The sequence below is a fragment of the Micropterus dolomieu genome, linkage group LG12, assembly GCF_021292245.1.
Source record: "Micropterus dolomieu isolate WLL.071019.BEF.003 ecotype Adirondacks linkage group LG12, ASM2129224v1, whole genome shotgun sequence".
Classification (NCBI taxonomy): domain Eukaryota; kingdom Metazoa; phylum Chordata; class Actinopteri; order Centrarchiformes; family Centrarchidae; genus Micropterus; species Micropterus dolomieu.
Window position 1 is genome coordinate 17,406,608 of NC_060161.1, and position 15,393 is coordinate 17,422,000.

The window sequence follows — 15,393 nt, forward strand, 5'->3', positions numbered from 1 at the left end:
TCTGTGTTTAAAAAGAACGGGGCAGCTTTGAAAACATTGCACTTCATCTGTCAAAGCTTCCCCTGATGATTCATTGTGGCTGACATCAGTGACAGAAATACCAGAGCAATGGAAATCCATTCAAATGTGGTGAGGCTCAATTTCCCCTTTCATGAGAGAACTGTGGATAATATGTTGGACCCAGACCAGTAGGGGGTAAAATAGCTCCATCAGTCTTTCCGAGTCAAAGTGAGGTGGAGGGAAACAAGTGAAACGCCGATGCATAACACTGACATTTTTTAATAGAATTCATTTATAACAAATGGAACTTGTGTCAGCAAAGAACTGATTTTCATACAGACTTCTTTCGCCACCAATGTAACCTAAGTAAGAAAATAAAAAGCACTCCTTTCATTCAGAAAAAAAAAACAGTTTACGCTTACAACTAATCAGAGGTAATTGTATGATCTTTTTAACAAGCCATTTTTTTTTTTACAATTTCATTATTTAATTTTCAGTCTATGCATCCAGACGAGAGATAGATAGAGAGAGCAGAGAACACAACGTTTATTTCTGTTAATGACACTCCAAGCTTAAATGGCAAAGCCACAAGAACAGATGGTTGGGGGACAGATTTTTCTGAAGTCATCTGCTGGAGTAACCATGGCATCAGAATGGATGCTCTTTTTCGCCACAAACTTGTTTTTTTTTTTTTTTTTTTTGTCTTTTTTCAAGAGTTGATACCTTTTTTGTGTTATTTACATACACACAAAGTGAACGTTTAAGGAGATTTTTTTCTTTTGTAGATGGGTTCAAGTAATATATTATTGGGTTTAGAATCAATAGGGCAGTGCATAGTACAAAGATAGAGAAAGTGCAAATCTTCCTACCAGGCCAGCTCAGGCCATTCTGCAATGTTTCACCATGCAAATGAAAAATCAATAAAAGAAAGGGGAAAAAACTGAGATGAGAAAATAAACATGTTCCGAGACTTGAACATAATGTAACGTTAGCCACCATGAGGTTAAATAATAGCACTTTTATATCTCAAAATTATGACAAATGTAATCAGTTAAGCAGTCGACAAAAACAAACAGCTGCTTGAGTTAACAAGGGAAAGAAAGCACCTGGAATGCACATCCACAAAGCCATCAGAGAGGGTACGGAGAAGATGCTGCTCAACATAAAGACTGACACATAAACAAACTAAACACCCAGTCTCTGTCATTTAAAAAAAAAAGAAATGATTTAGGATTGTCAGGATAACAGAACTCTAACAGAAATAGAGATAACAGAAATCTCTGCACAGTGACACACAAGAAGTGTGTAATTCAAACCTAAGGCATGAAGAAGAAACCCTTCGGTGACGACCTGTGCGTTAGGCATTCTTTTCTAACCAAATCAATTTTTAATTTGGCGGACCGTTTTAAAATGTGACTGTGATGACAGTCTGTCACAAGCTCATTAACTTTATGTTGGGCCTTTAGCCTGTTTAGTTCTGAGATCAGTACTCTGCAATCTCATCCCTGGCTCTGTGTCTGCAAATATTTAAATATATACTCTTATGTATTCTTGACTGTTTTCTGTAGAGGTCTGTGATATATAGAAACTGTTTTATTCTAATTCACTCAGCCACAATAAGGCCACTGAAAATGAAAAAACGAGCTTTGAAATGTTCTTATTTGCATATATAATTTCATCATGTGACAAATGAATACTAACGGTAAATAAACTACACAACTACATTTATACTAAATGCCTAGGATACTCAATGGATACATTAATATGTTAAATGAAACATTATAAAAACAGGCATAAATATAAGGCACTCTAAATGCAAAATGAAACAAAAAATATGCCATTACCATTGAATGCTTTAAAGAACCACAAGAAAGTGACGTCTTTGTACCTTGCCCTATTGTGTGGAGCGGTGACTGCGGCTGTGTGACCCCTCTGCTTCTAATTACAGACCGGATGAGCGCTTGAAAAATGCACCAGTGTGATGCTTTGGCTAGCATCGGACATTCCCACTCCCGCACCTCAGTTGCAGGGGGAACAGCAATATCAAGAATAAATGACATACCCACATAAAACCCTATCTAGAAACACACATATTTATTGCACAAGAAAAGATGCACTGAATCAGAATACAATTTTGTCCTACTGATGTGCATTCCAGTGAAAAATCTCATTTCATTTCCCCCTTAGCACACAACTCTCAATTTGGAAGCTTTCATAGACAATCCATATTTCATATACTTTTTACTCATAAACTATTTACTTTATTAATCTATTTAGAATGTTATATTTATGCTTTAATATATATATATATATATATTTCACGTATATTTGACAATCTGTACCGTATAATTATATATTCATTTAGCTTATCCAATTCATCAGTTTCTTTCTTATCACTCTTCTAACATGGAAGAACTAAGATAATCGGTAGCAGCAACTTCATACTTTGCTCATCCCTGTTGATTCCACAAAGCCCCAGTTTATCTTGTGGGAGTGATTAAGTTACCATGTATGTGATCATGGACAAAAAACCGAAAACAAACAGAAAACTCAAGACCAAAAACATAGTTTTCTTTTAAGGTACGTACATTTTGGTAGTGTGAATTCCGTTCTGTGCACTAAGTGCAACGAAATGTGGGGGGGGGGGGGGAAAGAGAAACAAAATGTCAAAACAAAAAAGAGATTTTCTGCAAAAAAGCACGTACATCAGAACAGTTCTACAGCTTTAAAAAAAATTAAACATTTACGTAAGTATGTTTTTATCACTTTTTATCCAAGCGATAAATTTGTGTAAAAAAAGGAAATTCACACAGTTCAAAAAAAGCACATCAGCTGTATAATAAAGTACTAAAAAACTAAATCAATAATTTTTTATTTATTTCATATATCATTTTAACTTTACCCTCTCCCAAAATTTAGATGATGAACATTGTGACAGGAAAAGGGGTATTTATTTATTATTACTGTGAGTCTGTCCTGCTGTTGTGGACCAAGCATTGTCTTCTTTTTCGATGGGTTGTCTGTGTGTACTTGATTGTGAAACAGATGTTTTTTTTCTCTTTACAATGTGCATCAAGTTTTTTTTCCCCCGCAATTCTGTGTGCCTCCGATGCCTCTCGAAATGGTTCATAATCACTGATGCATTTCTGACGATGTCATTATTGTTCATTTACTTTTTTGTTGTGTTAGTTTCATTCAGTTTTATGAACCCCAAAATGAATCCTTGAAGCAAAAGAAAAGGTAATTCCCATGTGATGCTTCAACAGTCAGGATTCCCTCACTTTGTGTCAAAGCAAGGTTTTATTGGGGTTGGGAAATACTTGGTCCTCCGGGAATCATCTTTTTCATTTTTTGAAGAGTCATGTCGCACATCCAACACTTAATGAGTTGTTAGCAAGGAGTTAAGGAGTACTTTCTCAAGCAGGAATTTATGGCTCAGAAGAGAGGCTCACTGGGTTTTCTTTCCAAAGGGCCCTCTGCTTTTTTCTTCCAATACTGCGTCTTTTACGTTGCATAGTGATCAAAGCTTCCCAGGTACTCCAAGCCAGCTCTGTAGCAGAACTGGTATTGATCCTGGAAACAAAGAAAAGAAGACTTAAGCTCGCACTCCATGTTAGGGATCTTTATACCGGATCTTCTGTACCGGTTTTTTTTTAGCATTGCTATAATTATAGCCTCGAAACTAGAGTCTTGTGAATTTCGTTAGCTGCATTTTCCTTTGAACTGAATGCTTTTTTAAAAATTCCAAATGTACCATGTCACTCACTCTTTTGTGCAAAACTTGAAGATAATACTAGTAGGTGTGTGAGGAAACAATGGCCAGTTTTTATGTATTGATGAGATAAATGTGCAGACTGCACTACTCTACATTGGTTCAGTTCCTAAATGAATCACCACGCCACAGTCAAATAGGTTTTTCCCCAAATTTAGTCATATCACAATGAAACATTACAAGCTGGTAGTAAAAATATAGAAACCTAAATAAATAGAAACCTTTTTAGAACTGTATTTACTTTTTTTATATGCAAATGGAGTATTTCTCATTAAATATGCACTAATCTGCATATCACTCAAATCCAGTTCCATTGACAAGACTCAGATAAGACTACTGTGATAATATACTGAATGGCCAGACATTACGGAACAGTTTATCAAAATATTCTTTTTTTTCATGGATTTATTGAAAGTATACCAGTCGTGTGTGTGACAGACCCTTTTCCCCCACAATTTTACAGATAAAATGCCAAATAAAATGAGAATGATAAGATATATTTTTTAAAAACCTCTGTAAATGTCTTGCTGTAAGACTTAAGAAGCGGTGTGTAAAATTATGATGCTCTAACTATTTTAAAGGACCAGGGAAATGACTTGGCATTTAGGGAATTTTGAGAAAACAGCTGTTAAAGATTAACGCAACATGAACACATCTCTCATAGATACATGATATACTGACTAGCTAACATTGTGCTCTAGAAAAGAAACTTTCAAATGATTTATGATGATTCAATATGGAGAGTTTTAGACAGGTCAAACTTTTACTTGGAAAGTGCTAACAAATATGAAATTTACGCAAAGTTGACGAACTTGGTGTAAAACAGACAAAAATTATGTTTATATATATTAGTTGCAAAATAACTTGAAATATGAAAATTTACATAATTTTAGACTGGTGTCTTGCCTTAATCTGTTTAGCTCAAGAAGATACAGCCCTTTTTTATTAGGCAATTCAAGTATAGTATCAAACTGATAACACAGTAACTGATTCCATATGTTAGGTGATAGGTGTGTGGGGGGAAACAACTTACCTCTGTCTGCACCATAGCTGGTCTCTGTGTCCGTAACATTTTCACTGTCTGAAAGATGTCTACTACGCCCTCATATCTCATTCGTTCCAAGACGATGCTGAGGGTGATGAAAACTCCAGTCCTACCAACACCCGCGCTGTGGAAGAGAGGCCAACAAGGTCAAGGGTGAGGCCAAAGAATCCATATAAATATAGCAAAAGTTTGTTGTACATCAAACGATGTTCCATCAGACAGAATATTCATTTTGACATACAGCATTTGCAGCTCAAGAGATATTTGCATTCATTTTGTACAAAATGCAAGTGATGTTTTGTTGGCTTTGGTTGGTCACTTACCTACAGTGGACTGAGATAGGCCCGTCTTGGCCAAACTGCTCTTTTGTTTTATGTACTTGGCCAATGAAATCGATGAAACCCTCTCCTGATTTTGGCACTCCTTGCTCAGGCCAGTCGGTGAACTGAAACTGCCTTACTGTCCGTGACTGTCCATCCTGGGAACAGAGGATGGGAAGAAAGAGAGAATGTACAGAGCCAGCTCTTTAAATGGAACATCAGTCGGAAATATGGGAAAATGGCAAAGAATAACTGATGAAGTGAAACAACAAAGCCAATCTAAGGGGTTTCGCAGACAGCCAACCCATGCAGTTCATTCCATGATCATTTCCATCATAACGGTCCACGCCTTTGTGGGTTTTACAGTGCAAGACAGCATTCTTGAAAAAATTTAGCACAGGCGCCAAGTTTAAAGATTCAGAGGAAATGTTTTGTCATAAAAGATGCCATACCTGAATGCATTAAACATGAAAACTAACGATACTAATTCCTTTGATGTGCTACCCTCGACAGGGTGCTCTGAGAATCGACTTTGAGGGTGTGCATTACTTAAGTGATATTGTATCCCTTTGATAAGGAGAGCAATCCCATTGACGAGACAGTGTAACATGCACTACAAAGGAGGGAGCCTGCGCCATTTATCTGTGTAAGCCTTTGATGGAATTAAAAACTCTGGCAGCTCAGTGCTGCCAGCACCATATTTGTTTTTACACATTGACATGTGTCATAATTTCCGCAAATATATATTTATGCATATATTTCACCTAAGGCCATAGTTTGGTATAAACAAATACTTGATACAATGCCAACATCTTGAGTTAATGACTACTGCAATGTTAAATCCGGTCAGAGTGTTCACCATGCAGCGTGTCATTCAAATCATCTTTCTTGGTAAATAAAATCTTGTGATTAAGCCATTGAATAATGGGAGTGCAGAAATTAAAATAGTCAGTTATTTCTCAGTAACGCACTTCTTTCTTTCTAAATTCTTAACACAGTGACCTAGTGTTAGAGTGCAGGTACAGCTCGATTGTTAAAACGTATAAAAAGTTAAAAGAAATTATTGTTGTTTTATAGGTGAAACCTTGGTGATCCATTCAATGTCACCCATGACCCATGGTTCAGCCATATCCCAGACTTTCAAAAACAATATACTAGACCAAACTGTAAACAGAAACACTGACTTTATAGCTCCATTCCCACAATGTCAGATTTTGATCTTTTAAACTTTGTTCCATGAAACAATGTCTGCTTACCCTGGCATCAGTCACTTTGAACTCTCTCAGGATATACTGGGGCATGTTATACTCGGCCATGGGGTCCACCACAAAGTACTGGTATCTGGCCGACCTCTCTGCTGGCCAGTACTGGTGGCATTTTTCCTGTAGGGAGTGAAAAATAGAATACCACAGTGAGCAACAACATTCTCTTCATACAGTACTTTTCATTGTGTTCATTCCCAGAATTTTTTCATTCAATTCACACTGTACCGACTGCTTGAAAGCTTATATTCTCATGGCTGAATCTATAAAATCTGTTTTGTAACACACACCTTTGTGTTCTGTATCCAGAATAAGGAGGTTAATGTGCCAAAAGTCAAGACAATAAGAGTATGCATACCCTGCCCATTTCTCTAAGCTTGGTGAGCATAACGACAATAGTAGAGTTGTGTTCCCAGAGCATTCTCCAGAAGTCCTCTGTAGTCTCTGCCAGTGGCCCCTGTGTGGCAATATAGGCTTTCTGTTGCCTGTGGGAAACGCATTGATCACATGATGGAAAAGGTATGAGACAATTAGCATGGAAATGCATGCATACAACTTTCACTGTGAACAGTTTGAAGATGTTAAAGTGCCATATTTGCAGTGACCGGCCGAAACATGGCAGTGGCTCTTGTCTTGTATACATTTGCTGACTCTTCCCAGTTGATATTAAATGAATTTAAAAAACACAACAAAATGTAGTTGCTTCTATGAAATGTCAAGCCATTTTCAAGTCTAATGAACTTATATACTGGCCATCAGAGTGGTAATGGGTACTTACCTGTACCCATCAATGAAACTGGCATTGATGTAGTCAGAGCCCTCAACTCCTCGAATCGGCTGAAGACACACTCGTGTGGACTCGTATGGCATTATGTTAACAAGGCGGTTCTTGAACTTGTTGCAGGGGAGATTGGCACTGATGAATCGTGACGTATGGGCTTTAGTGTTGGCTAAACGCTGCATTGAGACAGAGAAAAAGAGAGATCAATGAGCATACTGGAGCCAGGTAAGGAGCACCTACTGTGTCTTTATTCACCTGAGGACTGCATTTGACACTAAAGGTGGATAGTACATGATAAAGATCCAAGTACTATAAACAATCATATGCCTTTGGATTCTTTCCTACTTGCATGAGAGTAGGGAAGAATCCAAAATAATAAACTGCACATAGTGAGTGATGAAATCTACACTGTAATGGCTTAACTTGTACTGTGGTTAGACACTATTTCACCTAACCATAAAGTACAGAAATGACATCAAAGTGATTGCCTTGGCAGGGTAGAAAAATTGCATGTTATGATTAAAAGACAGGGAAATGGATACCCAAGCATGCCTGGAGTGGACAGAAGTACAGCGTAATCTAACCTGTTTATCATCTCTTAGTTGAATCAGCATCCATCGCAGAGCAAGAAAGTCGGTGCGTGACAAGCAAGGCAATACCATGCATACAGCGAACACCACAGACTGCAAAGAGCTGGATAAGGTTGGTTGAGCCTCACATTGTAAATGCAGAGTATATTGCTCAAGTCCCTCTGGCAACTGTTCTGTGGTGGGGAAAACCTGTGTTTGCCGTTTTCATGAAAGCCAAGTCCCCTGTTACCCAAGGAAGGGGAAACGAGAGAGGTAGAATTTATCCTATGCTAGGTTACACAAGCGAGTCAGCTAACTGGAATTGAAGGGGAAAACCACAGGCCCCATGCTGTCTAGCGGGCCTAATGGGAACTGGAAAAGAGTTGAGGAGTTGCACTGAGAATGGCCAATCAATGACACCGTGGCCTGCATGTGACTCGGAACGAGGGGTGCCAATGGGATGCCTGTAAATTTGCTGCGTATGGCAAGTTGTTGCTGTAAAACCTGAGGTGTGATCATGCTGAGTTAGATGATGCTGTAGGAATCTAAAGCTAAAACACTGCTCATTTATTTTGCCCACTGCTTTGTACCTTGAACTCAAGTTCCATGCCGGTGACGTTCTCTCCACCCTCTATCTGCGTCAGTTTCTGGATGTAGGCGTATAGGTTTCTGGCGGGCACTTCAGTGGTGCCGCAGTTGACGGCCTCCAGGAGCGCGTCATGTATGAAGACATACTGGTCCTCTGTCTGCACCATGTAGTTGCGTTGGGCACGCATTAGCGTTACATGCCCGTAGATGTCCACAGTCTTCTCGTGCTTGATACGCTCCAGCATGGCATCAATCACGATGAAGCAACCTGTGCGTCCCACCCCAGCACTGTAGTCAGAAACAAGGTAAAGAAGGAATAATATTACCGGCACAGTTGGAACTGTTCAAGAAAAGCTGGGTTAATTATACAACTCTGGAATGAAAAATTAAAAAAGATCTGACATGTATAAGGCAACCATATATAACGTGTCTGATTATGTATGTGTTTGATGTCCAGTGATTGAAACGATGGGAAGTCCAGTGGAAGGAGAGGTACCTTTTGTAAACATGGGCAGGAGCTTGAAGAACTCCCTTTCTCCCAGAGATGAGGTTAAAAGGTAAACTCTCTGTGCCAAGTTTGCCACTGTAGGACGGACCATTTGGCTTGGAGTGTAATTAAACCTGAAGTGGCACTGTGTGGAGAAGAGGGCTCGGCAGTCACAGCCTTAAGCGGGCTCTCTGCTGGCTTTGCAATCTAGTCTCTCCCCGCTGGACCCCACCTGTGCTCTCCAACCCATCAGGACTAATCACTTATGCAACAGAAACATTTAACCTTTATATCATGCTTCTGAAAAGTGCCACTACACCAGATGCACACACATGTGGATACACAGGCGAAATTTTGAGTCTGATTGATTGAGGGCTTCGTTAATGTGCCGGGCAACTTCGAAGAAGTGCACCTGACTTCAATTAATGCCATTAGATTAGCACAGCGCACGGCATTGGAGCTTTAGAAGAGGCACTGAAAAGGCAGGTCTCTTCATTAAGATTTGGCACATTTTCACATTAGTGTAAAAATGCACGAGTGAAAAAAGCACTCTGACAAAGAGGGAAAATGTTTTACTGTTTCTCTTCTTGCAGGCCAATTTGAGACATGCTGTACACATGTAGCACCCTTTTGCAGACTGCTGACATTCTAAAAACGCGCTGCCATCACTGCACATTGCATGTTTTTAATAGCACAGGCCCCAGCACAGAAGATATTTTCTGATGACAATTTATTTACTGTGGGGTGACAGGGTGGTGTTGAATCTTGTTTGTTAACTCTCCTCCCACCACCCGCTAAGCACAGCATTGACAGGACAAGCCCTTGTGCTTGGCACTCCAAAGTAAATAGGTTATTCAATCCATTAAGCTGACATGCCTACGAGGTGTGAGCCATGCGTGTGCCTCCTCCTTCTGATGGAGCATTTGTTTTTCATTTGCTCTGAGGAACAGGGCTGAGAAGGCAAACTCAAGAGGGAGTAAAGTTAGTCCCCCGGGGGCCAAGTCTGGTTAATGTGCCATGCTACACTTGAATGTGCTGCAAATGGAATAAAGACATATATGGGAGTCACTGGCTTTAACAAATTATCTGATGATCATTTTCAAAATGGCTGAATGAAAGTTTATTTTTTTTCTTTACAAAAGTCTTCACAGCTCTATGGTGATTACAAAATGTGCATGTGAGTCAAAGAGAGAGTCAGGCGGCAAAGAAATGTGAAAGTGTCTTGGGGATATTTGAAGAATGAATCACTTCCAGGTCTGAGAACACCTTAGCCCTTGGGCAAGGGATGCAGAAACTAGAAGAGATTTCTCCCTTTACCCCAGCTGTTTCCAATCTGAAAACATTTTACAGTGCAGACCTGGATGTGGGAGAGTGATGACCTGCGAGAGAGTAAGTGACAGAGTGACAGCGTTGAGCTAGAGAGATGGAGACGGAGGAAGATGAGGAACGGGGGTGGGGGGGGGGTGGAGTGAGCAGACGGAGGGTAGAGATGCTGCCAGTTATCTTGAAGAAGTGTCGTTAGTTTTCTAAAAGACTGAGCTACAGGAATATATTTTAACCACAGTTTTCCCTAAATGTAAGACCATGAAATGCTAGGAACATATGCAATATTCCTTTATCGACATGTGACAGGGTGTGTGTATGTGTGTGTCAGTGTGCGGTGCGGTGAGGGTGTTGCAGAAAGCCGTCGGAACATTTGGCAGTTGAAGGGGAACTGGCGGACTGACTGCACTAATGACCTGACACTGCCTCTTTTTTCAGCCAGTCAAGACCAGCTGCTTTGGACGTCGACACACATTAAGTGTCAGACTAATATGCTTTCCAGGAGTTTAGGGAATAAGGGATGGGGAGAGAGAGTGCAGCGTAAAATACAGCTGCCATGAGTCCGAGGAAGATAAAGCATGAGCAGCAGTGAAAGCAATTACATATGTATTGTTACCAAATCTCTAGCCGTCAGCTAACCTGTCACCATTTCCCTACACTGCCTATTGAACACACACACACACATGAACTCAAATTCACCAGGATCTTGGCATTGCTGTTAATGGAGTCAATAATGATTTTGGTCCTTTGGGTGAATGAAGACTTTTCAAAATGTGGAAAGTCAATCAAGAAAATCATTCATTTCCACCTTTGACATTTGGACTTTTGTTCTTTCAAACAGGCTTTTCCCAATAACTCTGTTTAACATTTATCTACTGTCCTTGATAAACCACTGGAGAGTGTTGACTGCTGATTGTGACATGCCAACAACAGTGGGACAATTCACCTTGCATGCAACTATGCCATGATGACAGCGCTCCTGAGTCATCCCTTTCCTTCCCTCTATTAGAATCACTACTGTAGTTTGACCCTCTGGAATTGGAGAAGGCCATGTTTAATTTTTCCACCAGGGATGTTTTATATGCCCCCATGGTACTAAAGCTACTGCTGAGGCTAAGCGTCAGTGTTCAAGAGTTACTCCAACCATATCTTGTATGGAGGAGAAGCACTGCTGCCCTGACCGCTATGGGTTAAAAAGGTCTGTTTAACTTCTGACCACACCTATGAACACAGCTGGGTGTGATCGGGTGTGGTCTGTTTTACTTGTGACCACACCCAGGTATGATGTAGCATTGTCCGGTGCCAGTGCTTCATCACGGCTGCACTGGGTGGGGAACTAGCTGGCAGTGAAAGCAGGGTTATTTTCCTGGGTGCAGTTACTTCTGAGCACTTAAAATGGATTTCAATTATTTTTCACAATAGAAAGCTTTATTTATACTGCTCCGGCAGCACAATCCAGTCTTCTGCTGTCCATCAGTATGTTCAGTGATGCTTGAAACACTCGCAGATAGCTAAATACGAAGCTTCTGTTTTTGCTATCACACTAGCTGGTTGTGTTTGTCATCTGCAACTAACCTGTGAAGGCAGTTAGGTCCGCATTATGTGCTGGCTGCCACAATAATACACAGTAATAGAGAGAAAATAAAAAAGGGGGGGAAATGCCAAGGCTGTTGAATCCTTTGAAACTGTTGCTTTTTCTATCAAAAGTTTCCCTTTCGAGTCACTGGGAAAAGGGCAGTGATCTCCATGACATTCAATCACGTCTTTTTGACCTCCTCCGTCACCTCACAATGCCTGAGTAGCCCCTCAGCTTGAAGATCAAAACAGTCCCTGACCTATGGGTTAGCGAAAACAGCAGGAACTAGGAAAGCAGGGAACACGCTACAATGTCCGTGGGAGGCAGATTTCACAGTATGTACTGTGATTTCACCTTGTCTGAAGCGTTAGCTCCGCAGTGGGAACAAATTCATGCGTTTTGATTATTATTGTCAAATACTCCTCCACTGAATCCACATGTTGAGCATGTGCAAAATGCTCTGTTTGCATTCTGTTTCTCATGATTAGCTTTCCAACACTGTGAGAAAAATTGTCACGTAAAATTGCATGTAAAATTGTCACTTGAAGCAAATAAATAAATAGATGACTTAAACTAAACTCAATTATAAACTACAAATTATATTCAAAACCTTTATTTTCCAGACTTCATTCATGAAGTACATTTTACACAACCTTGCTGTGTAAAATGTACTTCATGATGAAGGCTGGAAAAATTGGACATACCGTAACATGAGATGAACACGTCCCACCAGCGCACAGAGCTAAAGTCTTGGTCAGAAATGGTTCACCACAAATATGTGTAAAAAATTGTTTGAGTGGTTATATCTAAGGATCTGTGTGTCCCGTGGTAGTCAGGAAATAATGACAGTTATGATAAATGAACATGTTCCTGATGCATGATTTTCAGAAAATGGGAACAGTGTGCAATTTATTTTAAATGGTTCTTACTTGGACCTCATATGCCATCACTCAAACAAACAAATCCAGAGCTCTTTTCTGTTTATTGTTGTGTCTCTATGGTCGTTGCAGAAGGGTCCTCAGTACGTACACGCATGGCAAGCTGCAGTTTTTGTTGCACCCAGTAACTAATTAATCAACTTCTCAAGAGACTATACCATGTTTTTAATTATAGGCAAAAAAGGTTCATTTTTTTTCCCCTTTTAGCTTTTACTTGGGCCTCTTTGCGTGTGCATAAACAGCTCCCAGCAAAATAAAATGTCTACAGTACAAAATATCTTTATCTACAGTACATCGCTGCTTACCCACAAAACACTCCTAACATTATTTTGCCAGTATGCAAATATAAAAGATGCCTCTATTTAAAACTGTGGTGAAGTGAGGGAAATGCCCCTCAAAGGATTTGGAGCTTGGAAATTACTGTATCTGATAAGGAGCCAAAGGAATTAAAAACTCCCATCTGCAGAGGGATATTAATTCCTGCATTCTGCTTCATTGTAAAAAGTCAGGATTTTCAATTTGAAGCGATTTGACAACTAGGTCTAATTAACTTCAGCATGTGGTAATTCTAATTCTTCAGCAGTCCCCTTTTTGTCACTTTCTGACTTTCTCTCTATTACACTAACTATGCCCCCCCACACCACACACACACACTTGCTTTCTCTGTGCAGAGCTTCTGATGACTTCCCGAGTTGAGATGAGCCAGAAGTCTCTGTTATATCTTTGTGCCTCTCTGTTGGGAGTCTGGCCACTTATGTAGCCGAGGGAAGGGAAGTTGGTGTGTAAGTAAAAGTTATTTGTTTCAGATGCAATAACCAAAGGGATAAGCCAAGGACTTGTGGGCTGCTGATGTATGACATGTTAGTGGTGTAGCAAGGAACGCGACAGGTCTGCGTGTGTTTGTGTGTCACTGTGTGGGAGGAGATGTTTAAGTTTGCTGAGGGCAATGACACTAGTATTCTTTGTGCTGTGATGCTGAAAACACCTTCAGATTTAAAGTGCCTTCGGTGAAAGCTAGTAGGCTGAGGTGTTTGGGCTTACAGAAGGGCCTATCCAATATTCACCTTTAGACAACATTTTTCTCCCTCTGGTTCATGTCTTATTTCTTTTAAAAAATCTCTATTATCGGTACACAAATGACTCAGACATAACCATGGATGTATTGTATTTTGTCATATGTATTCATATATTCATTACAGCAAATGGAGGGAACAAATTCAATTTCATGCTTCAGGATGCTTTTGAGAAACCATGTTGTTTCTTACCTGCAGTGTACCACCATGGGCCCTGCATCTGGAGGATTGCAAGCTTTCACTCGTCTCAGAAAGGCCAGGAACGGAGTGGGATGTTCTGGCACCCCGTGGTCTGGCCAGGCTGTGAACTGGAACTGCCTCACCTCTCTCTTCTCACTTGAGCCGTTCTGGATGTGGAGGTGGAGAAAGGTTAGCGACCAACACGACTCGCCCTTAACAGACGTTGAGGGGTTTAAGTAGCTACTGTAGGATCACAGAATTCAAACGCTCCTTACTTTAAAAAGTGCAAATGTCCTGACACAGTATGTGGCCAGCTCTACTGTGTCTAGCAGTGTCACTTGAATGAGGCCGTATGTCTCTGTCCCTCTTGTAGGCCAGTATTGGTCACATTTCACCTGCAGTGGAGAGAAATATCACATTAGACACAGATAGGAATATATAAAAACATTCTGTCCTGTAGTTAAAACGGATTAGTCTTAATGCATTTCTGTAATATTTTTAAAAAACTTTATCCATTTTAGGTATATTCACTGAGTACAAGTGTACACAAAGTCAAATAATGGTACTATAAACATTCAGATTCCCCTCATTCCTGCTGACTAGGTTTGATTTTGTAATCAATAAAATGGCCTGAGATATTTGTATAGAGCCGACGGTGCTATTAATTGTCCTGACATACTCTATAATTACAAAGGTAACCACAGTTTCCAATCATATTACAGGCTCAGCTTTATTGCTATTGGAGTGTACAGCTTTGTTTCCCAGTTAACGGCCAATAAAATTCTGTTCCATTATAGCATTATTGCTTAGCTGACAAAGGGAAGGACTATCGGTGCTGGGGAGGAAATAACTGGTATTCCAATTCAATTTTTTTTCTTCTTATTGTCCATTAGAACTGTATGTTCAACACAATCGAAATGTCATCATGCTCATTAACCACTCATGTTGCCTGGTACTCTGTGACTGTGTATCACAACTGGACACCATTCTACTATCCATCCCTATTTCTAAGCAGCTGCTATAACATTGATACCAGGAGTAATGAAATGATTCATAATAGTGTTTACTTGCAAACACTCCAGCTTTATATATGCAAACCATACAAAAGACAGCTTGAGTGGTTCCCAGTGAATGATATGAGCACGTTATGTAACACAAATGTCAAACAACATCATGGTACTGTATGACACGATCAGGGTGGGGGTTGTCTCGCAGGAAGCTTCTACGGCAGAGCCAAGTAGCACTGTTAGATCACAAAGCATCTATAGAGCGAAACTTGACAGCATGGACCAAATTTAATGGAAAAACCATGCATTTTACACTGCATACAATGTTGAGCAGCCAGGGGAGTTTATTTGCTTTGCAGATTGTGCAGATACTGAATTGAAACTGCTCTCTGGATTGAGTCAGCACCCTTGTAAACTCTATGCCTGGCTTTTAGAAAAGGCATGCAAGTGTGAAGGTCAGTAGCTTATGGAG

The 15,393-nt window shown here is 40.1% G+C and overlaps 1 protein-coding gene across 8 annotated transcripts in view; it reads right to left on the bottom strand.

Annotated features, from left to right (window-relative positions):
- Positions 1-263: 263 nt before the first annotated feature.
- LOC123980534 (receptor-type tyrosine-protein phosphatase delta) overlaps positions 264-15,393 on the bottom strand; it is a 131,781-nt gene continuing 116,651 nt past the window's right edge. For all 8 annotated transcript variants that reach the window (XM_046064967.1, XM_046064968.1, XM_046064966.1 and 5 more), the window contains 9 exons: positions 14,190-14,309; positions 13,927-14,081; positions 8,340-8,625; positions 7,178-7,356; positions 6,758-6,884; positions 6,394-6,519; positions 5,141-5,295; positions 4,806-4,941; positions 264-3,573 (listed from right to left, as the gene is read on the bottom strand). In XM_046064967.1, coding sequence (XP_045920923.1) covers positions 3,505-3,573; positions 4,806-4,941; positions 5,141-5,295; positions 6,394-6,519; positions 6,758-6,884; positions 7,178-7,356; positions 8,340-8,625; positions 13,927-14,081; positions 14,190-14,309 — 1,353 coding nt within the window. In that variant the 3' untranslated portion in view covers positions 264-3,504. The remainder of the gene's footprint in view (positions 3,574-4,805; positions 4,942-5,140; positions 5,296-6,393; positions 6,520-6,757; positions 6,885-7,177; positions 7,357-8,339; positions 8,626-13,926; positions 14,082-14,189; positions 14,310-15,393) is intronic.